General features: G+C 54.3%; 1 protein-coding gene across 4 annotated transcripts in view; it reads left to right on the forward strand.

The window, feature by feature from the left end:
• Positions 1-8,044, forward strand: part of DGCR2 (DiGeorge syndrome critical region gene 2) — a 99,059-nt gene that overhangs the window by 54,454 nt on the left and 36,561 nt on the right. For all 4 annotated transcript variants that reach the window (XM_036757783.1, XM_036757790.1, XM_036757798.1 and 1 more), the window contains 3 exons: positions 913-989; positions 5,376-5,552; positions 7,621-7,824. In XM_036757783.1, the coding sequence (XP_036613678.1) occupies positions 913-989; positions 5,376-5,552; positions 7,621-7,824 (458 nt within the window). The remainder of the gene's footprint in view (positions 1-912; positions 990-5,375; positions 5,553-7,620; positions 7,825-8,044) is intronic.

The raw sequence follows: 8,044 nt of genomic DNA on the forward strand, positions 1-8,044 counted from the left end.
CTTAGTCCTTCGGCCCGTAGGAAGGTGAATGACAGATGTCTCGGGGGATTTGTCAGCTTCGAGGTCAGGTTACAGGTTGTAGTCTTTGGGTCCAGCAGTAAAGTGCAAGTATGAAAATACCAAATTGTGTCTAGGATTTCCCTTGATTTCTTTGTGGTCCTGACGTAAGGAGTGAATGATAGGTATTATTAGCCGCTTGGTGAAACCAAGACTCAAGAAAGCATTTATTTTGAGTATTTTGGCCCAAAGCTCACTGCTGCCTTTTCTTCAAAGACTTAACAAGATTGTGGATGAGTGTATCATTTGCATTTTGTAAATGGACACACCAGCCTTGTCAGCCCAGGCTAAGTTAAGTTACGAATAGGAGCTGTGTCTCTTGACTCAGTGGGTCTCCTGGGGTCCCAGGCATGGGGCTGTTAGAGCATGTGCTCCAGTGAGGTATATGCAAGACTTCCTACCCAAGGGTAACAGGGAGGTATATCACGCTTACAAAGCAAGGGGCCTTCAGAGCAAACAGGGACCATGCCCAAGCTTAGAGAATGAGGAGGTGCCTGAGGTGGTCAGAAGCTGCTGTCCTCACCATTTGGGAATCGAGTCCCCCACTGCTGGGCTGCCAAGAGAGCAAAGCTACTTAACCCTCAGTGAGAGATGGAGAGAGAAACCCCAGTAGGGTTGTTTCTCCTGTTGAAACCATCCCGATTTTCTTTTTCTTTTCTTTTTTTTTTTTGGAGGGGAGAAGGCAAGGCAATTAGGGTTAAGTGACTTGCCCAAGGTCGCACAGCTAGTAAGTGTGTCAAGTGTTTGAAGCCGGATTTGAACTCAGGTCCTCCCAACTCCAGGGCCAGTGCTCTACTCACCGTGCCACCTAGCTGCCCTGAAACCATCCTGCTTTTCTTTTCTTTGCCTACACAGGTTCTGGGTTGGCTATCAGTATGTCATCACTGGTCGGAATCGGTCTCTAGAAGGTCGCTGGGAGGTGGCTCACAAAGGTAAGGGCCCCTGCTCAGTCTGGTTCATTCATTTGAGCGGGGTGGTGGAACAGAGCACTGGCCTTGGAATCAGAGGAACCTGGCTTTGAATCCTGCCTCAGGATTATAAGCTGGGTAGCTCACATTATCACCCCGTGCCTCAGTTTCCTTATCTGTAAAATGGGGGGTTTGGACTCCACAGCCACTTTCCTGATATACGTCTGTGATCGAGTGATCCATTTGCTTCTGAGCTTGGCTCTGAGGAGGAGTGCTGTTTGAAAGTGATGGGCAGCCGTATCTCTCTGGATGGGGAAAAGTTGGATGCTCCTTGGATACCTGTCCTCAGGCCCTTTCTGGCTCTTCAGGTGGACTCCTGCCAGCAACCTCATGTAGAAATGAGAGCTTATGGCCTCTTAGGTCCACGCATGGGAAAAGCGTGACTCAAGGCTTCAGTTGTAGCTCCGGACCTGGTCTTGGTATCGGCCTGCAAGAGGGTGGTGGAGAGCCTCGTGCTGACCGGGCAGATGTGTGCCAATGTGGAAGCCACCCAGGGCCAGCAGCAGGTCCGGTCCTGAGAACCGTGGAGTACTCCATGGAGATCCAGGGCGATCAGAATGCCTGTGCCCTGGAGGGCATCCTGGCCAGGCTCCAGCCTTCTTCCAGAGCCCAGCATGTCAACCCAGATCCTGCTCAAGGCTCTGCCCAAGCTCCCCCACACTGGCTGCCCCCTATGCGCTAAGTGTACGATTGAGCAGGCTTATCAAGAAAATGGCCCATCTGACAGAACCTGCACCTGGGGAGCTTGATAGAGACCTGCCTATGGCTCATTTTCTGGCCAGCCCTGGGGGAGAACATGGTATCTTAGACTTTGAAGCTCCATCCAGAAGTGCCTCTGCCTTGTTGTGGAGGCCACGAGGAGAGGCTGGTCTTCAGCCAGCCAGCTGAAGGGCTGGAGGAGCCAACGTGGCTGAAGCCCCAACCAGGCAGGGCAGGTCTTCATCTGTGACCCCTGAGACATCATGGAACAAATCCACCCCGAGAGCTTTGCCAGCCCTGGGCCTCTCCACTTATCCTTTCTCCCCACTCTCTTCCTGTTTTCTCCATCATGCTGTACCTCACATGGATCCAGCCTTTCCAGTAAAAACCCTTTACTTCCAGAAGAACAATACAGCTTGACTCCACATCTGGGCTTGCTAATCCAGGAGGTTCCCCAGCCCTTATAAAACCAAGATTGACCTTGGAAGCATGTGGCAGCGGTCTAGTTGATGTGTGGTTCTGATTGCTCTTAGGTATAACCTGAGCCCATTGTGAAGGAGGGAAGCAGTGCCTGGAATGAAGAACCCACAAGCTGGGAATGGGCATGGACGTGTCTGCTGCTGGGTATGAGGCAACAGTCTAGCTAGTGCCTGGGAAGGGGTCTCCTGCAGATGTGTGGGACCCCAGCATGTTCTCCACATGTTCTCCCATTCTTTGCCCATTGGAGGTACACATACTTGTGGTCAGTGTTTTCTCTTGAGGAGGTTTGGGTCAGTAGGAGGAGGGGTCAGTGGAAGTCCATGCTATCGAGGGGTCTGGGAGATTTGGCCGCTGCTTGAGCCAGCTCCTCCTAGTACCAAAGATTCCAGTGCTCATCCCAGAGAGGATCCCAGGGAGCCAAATTAGCTACATCAAACCTCACATTCAAAAGTGCCATCAGTCAATGAATCAGCGTTGATTAATCACGTGTTATGAATCTGGACCTACTCTCTAGGGCTACAGATTCAAAAGATCAAACAATCCCTGCTCTCAAGCACCTCACATTCTGCTGGGGAGACCAGTATGCACAGGATAAACAGAAAAAAAAAAAATAAGTGCAAATAGAAACAAAGAGGAGGATGAGGTGGAGATGAGAAAGGAGTGCGTCCTGGGCCAAAGGGCGGCCAGAGGGAGATGGGACATGAGTGTCACTTGAGAAACAGAAGGCCACTTCGGCTGGATCTCAGAGATATGAGATGGAGAATAATGTGCAGGGACGCTGGAAAGATAGGTGTAGGGTCAGGTGGTTATGGGCTTTAAAAGCTAAGGAGAGGTGCCCCACTTCAGACTGGCCACTCACCTGCCCCAGGGACTGACAAAATGTTCCATGTTCCACTTCCAGTGGATTGGAATGGAACCCTGGTGGGCCTCTATCTCCTGCCCGCTCCTGGCCTTCTTTGTCCTGCACCTCTTCTCCCACTACTTACTATGGGATGCCCAGTTTTCTGCTGTCAGAGACCTTGGCTATCAAGGATCTTCCAGAGTGGTAGGTGTGGCATGTGTGCATCGGCTCACACTCGGGGCCCTGCTTTGCAGTTGCTGCTCCCCCATGGAGCCATCCTGCCTTGGCTAGGACCAGCTGTGTCTCAGCATGGTCCTCCGTGTCCTGGAGAAGGTGGCCCTGCCCTTGCTTCTTTAGGCTTCGTCCTCAGATGATTGACTTCACCACCCATTGCAGTGGCTCTGAGCCTTATGCTGCTGTCCTGGGCCTTGTGGCATTAGGTGTAGAAGTGCATGGAGCAGTGCTCTCACAATTGGACAGGACTTTTTGTCATCCACTTTGTTTCTTTCTTCGTGTCCCTTGCTGTCTGCTGGAGAACCAACATTTTCCATGAGCTATGAGTATGCCATCTTGGCAGTCAGTTTTTGAATGCTCTGTGGTTGTGACCAATGTGGCCTTCCACATGGCTGCCTGGTGGGAAGAGCTCCTCTTCACCTCCGTGCCACAAGACAATTCAGAGCCCTCAGTCAGCTGGCCATTTGGGAGGAGACCCAGAGAAGAAAGGACGCATGTGCCCCCTTGTCCCCTGACTCATCCACCCTGGGAACTGATAGAGAAAATAGAACTTTCCCCACCCCCGACAGAGGCAGACCAGAGGATCCACAGGCTCTTGGGACTAAGGATCAATGAGTGCTTCTCCAAATGCTTGTTTGCTTCTGCTTTTGGGCTGATTATGTTGGGTACTAGGCCATTCTAGGCCCACCTGGGTGAGATCTGCAGTTCTCAGAAGGGATCGGCTTGGTCTTACACACACGTCAAGAATGTGCTCATCCGTGACGTGCACTTGGATGGGCAGCTGCCAGCGGGGCCAGTGAATTCGGACTAGGATTGATGATAAGGCCAGCAGGCTAAAGAGCCTGGGCTGTCGGGGAGCCCTCTCGGTGGTCTGCCCAAACCCATCTTTTTAATGCACACCCTCTTCCATTGGCCACCAGCCATGGAACTGCACAATCCGAGATATTCGAAGTTCTGCTGACCCACAGGGCAAGAGAGACAGAAATGGCTGGGCATAAGTAGTCTGTGACATTTTATGTGGCCTCAGATGACCAAGGAGACCTGACGGTGGAAAGGTGTCTTTGTCTGGAGAAGGAGCTCAGCATGTGCTTTGGATCGGTATCCTCAAGATATTAGAACTCGTGGAAAGAGGTGCCTTGTTGGGTGGATCTGTTGGTGGAGAACTGAGGTAACAGCCTGGGGAGCAGGAGAGGGAAAACAAAGAGGAGGAAGTCAAAGAAACTGGGCAGTATTTGCCCCTCTTCAACCCTGCCACCCCCTTGCTCTGGTGCAGGCCTCATCCCCTCACCCTGGGCCATTGGAGTGGGTGGGGGGTAGGGCGGGGCTACCTTCCATTGAGTCATTAAAGTGATTTTCCTAAAGCCTAGATTTGACCATGCCACCGCTCCATAAACCCCTACTCCATAAACTCCCGTAGCTCCCTATGGCCTCCAGGATCACATATAAAATGCTCCCCTTTCTTCCCAGCCTTCTTACACCTCACCCTCCTGCAAGTCCTCTGAAAGAGTGCCAGTGCCCCAGGCCCTTCCTCTAAGCCTTCTCTCTGGCTATCCCCCATGCCTGGAATGCCCTCCTCCTTCACTTCCTTCCTTCCTTCTGTGGAGGCTGGCCGAAGTGGGCCACAAGCCCCCAGGTCAGGGCAAAGTATTCTTTCCTATCCCTGGCTTCTCCTCCCACAGCTCATCACATAGTCTAGGCTGGGTTTGGAACCTGGGTCTGCTCCCACCTTCAGAACACTCTTCTTTGCTTCACAGCCCATTGTCAGTGGGATCATTTAAGGACTTCAAGCATCTTGTAAAAGTGCCTTGGTGGCGCTGATCAGTGGCCAGGTGGGTGACTGGGAAGATGCCTCAGTCTCCTCTCAGCTGTAGAACTAGGATCACTACCCGGGTCCTGGAGCACTTGTGCCTTGCTGGGTTGAGTTGGCGCCTTTGCCGGCCATGCCCACAGAGCTTGAGCTCAGGCAGGTCCTCCCGAGGGCAGAGCGCCCACCCTCTTGGTGCTGGCTCTCGTCCCTTAGACACAGACGAACTGGCATTGGAAGGGGCGGAGTTCACCTACTGATCTTCTTGTGCCTGTTGGGATTTCTCCTCTAGGTCCCTCCGAGGTCTTTTTGCCACCAGACCCCATTTTTGCCTCAGCTGTGCCTGAGAATGACAACGTGCTCTGTGCCCAGCTTCAGTGTTTCCACTTCCCCACCTTGCGGCACCATGACTTGCACAGCTGGTATGCAGAGAACTGCTATGAGAAGTCCTCCTTCCTCTGCAAAAGAAGTAAGTATCACCTCCCCTGCCTCCCAGCCAGGGCCTCCAGGACTTTGGCAGCCTCCCTTGCCTTCTGACTAGGGTCCCCAGGGCCATGGCGACCTCCCCTGCCTCCCAGCCAGGGCCCCCAGGACTTTGGCAGCCTCCCTTGCCTTCTGACTAGGGTCCCCAGGGCCATGGCATCCTCCCCTGCCTCCCAGCCAGGACCCCCAGAACTTTGGCAGCCTCCCTTGCCTTCTGACTAGGGTCCCCAGGGCCATGGCGACCTCCCCTGCCTCCCAGCCAGGGCCTCCAGGACTTTGGCAGCCTCCCTCGCCTTCTGACTAGGGTCCCCAGGGTTATAGTGGCTTCCCCTGCCTCCCAGCCAGGGCCTCCAGGACTTTGGCAGCCTCCCTTGCCTTCTGACTAGGGTCCCCAGGGCCATGGCGACCTCCCCTGCCTCCCAGCCAGGGCCTCCAGGACTTTGGCAGCCTCCCTCGCCTTCTGACTAGGATCCCCAGGGTTATAGTGGCCTTCTCTGCCTCCCAACCATGGCCCCCAGGGTCCCTTGTCCTCAGGCCTACTCTGGTTGGATGGATGCTTTGGGCTTTCCACCACGGACGATTGCTGATGAGCTCAGTATTTTAGTGTGGGGGGAAATTGCCTAACAGGTAAGCAGGAGAGGCAGCCCTGGCCTGGGGGAGAGAACTCGTTGGCCTTGAAGTTAGGGAGACCTGGCATCAAGACCCACCTCTGAGGCCTCCTGGCTGTGTGGCCTGTACAAGTCACTTAGAGGCTCTTGGCAACACCCTCAGATTCTTACCCCAGTTAACCCTGAGGTTGAGACCAGAAGGGGCCAAATGGTGGCCAGAGCTCTGCGTGTTCTCGGTATTGTAAAGAGACAAGGAAACCAGATGCTGTTCCACATTGGATTTGTGATATGGGGGTCAGGCAGGGCAAGGTGGGCCCTCTCTGGAGTTACTGAGGGAAGCTGATGGACGCATGCACGCTCAGGAGTTCACAGGAACTCTCCACCATGATAACCTCCATCACATTCTCGTTTTAAGTTTACCGGGCTCTTTCTTCACAACAACCCAATCAGATGAGGAAGCGCAGCAGGCCTGGCCTGGCTTCTGAGTGTCTGAGCTGGGGGATTGCCTTTCCTGGGGCTTAGAAGGGTGAGTACCTGATTGCCACTTAGCAGCTGTGCCCAGGGCTCCACGTCAAAGACTGACACTCATTCTCAGGGCTTGGTGAGCTGTAGACAGGCTGCCCTCGAGGCATGTGAGCCACCATTGTCATTAGAGACATGGGTCAGGCAGAAAGCAGGGGAGTGAGCTTTCAGGCCTCAGCTCTGTGTGCCCTCCAGGACATGCCCTTTATCAGCCCTGTGCTCTGGTGGTCTTTTCAGAGTGGCAGTAGCTCGGTAGTGTGATGGACGGGGTGTGCTAGTCTGGGAGTGGGCATAGTACGTACGCAGTTTGGGGGCCTTGGGATGCAGTCACCCCACCTCCGCTTCTGGCCTCCTGGCCTCCTCGGAGTTGGACTCACTTCATTCTTTGTCTTTGCACCTCCAGCTCCCAGCACAGGATTGGGCATGTAGTGGGTGCCTAATAAATGTTAACTGATCGACTGATTGTGTCCCCATCATTGCAGTCAGCTAGCCCCATTTTGCTCTGGTGAAGACGGATCTTGTCTCAGCATGAAGGCTGTGCTCCTGACATGCTGGCTTTGTCCAAAAGTTGACTCCGCTAGGTTTGCTCTGACCTTGGAGGCCGTGGTGCAGAGGCTGTGACCGCCTGTCAGGCTGGGGGGCTGGAGATGCAGATTGCGTGGTTGTGTACGGGCAGGGCTGGGATCTGAGGCTTCATGACCAGAGGGGCTGGGATTTCCAAGGGGGAGGAGGAGGAGGAGGAGGAAACTGAGCGTCCAAAAGGTGCCTTGACCCTGGTCACATGGAGTCAGTTGCAGGCCCAGGCTCTAAACCCAGGATGTGCCCCCATACCCAGTCTCCAGTCCGTTATACTGCCTCGCTGTTCTTTGCTTCTGATAGTCGTGGCCTCTTGGAACGTCCCGCTGCTCTGTGTGTCTGTTGTAGGCCAGACGTGTGTGGACATCAAGGACAACATTGTGGGAGAAGGCTACCACTTCACGCCCAAGGGCAACGACCCCTGTCTGAGCTGCACCTGCCACAATGGGGAGCCAGAGATGTGCGTGGCTGCGCTGTGCGAGGGGCCCCAGGGCTGCCAGCAGTACGACAAAGACCCCAAGGAATGCTGCAAGTTCATGTGCTTGGATCCAGGTAGGAGCCTGTGCCAGGCTGCAAATGGGGCCGTGTGATGCCCTGCATCAGCCACTGTGGACCCGGGAGGGGAAGGTGGGGAGGAAGGGAGAGATGGAGGGAGAGGGAGGCGTATGGTGGATGAGTGAGGGAGATTGAGAGAGTGAGGAAGAGGGGAGGGAGGAGGTGGGGAAGAGAGAAAGTAGAGAGAGCGAGAGATAGAGAGAGATAGGAGAGAGAG

The sequence above is a fragment of the Trichosurus vulpecula genome, chromosome 1, assembly GCF_011100635.1.
Source record: "Trichosurus vulpecula isolate mTriVul1 chromosome 1, mTriVul1.pri, whole genome shotgun sequence".
Taxonomy (NCBI): Eukaryota; Metazoa; Chordata; class Mammalia; order Diprotodontia; family Phalangeridae; genus Trichosurus; species Trichosurus vulpecula.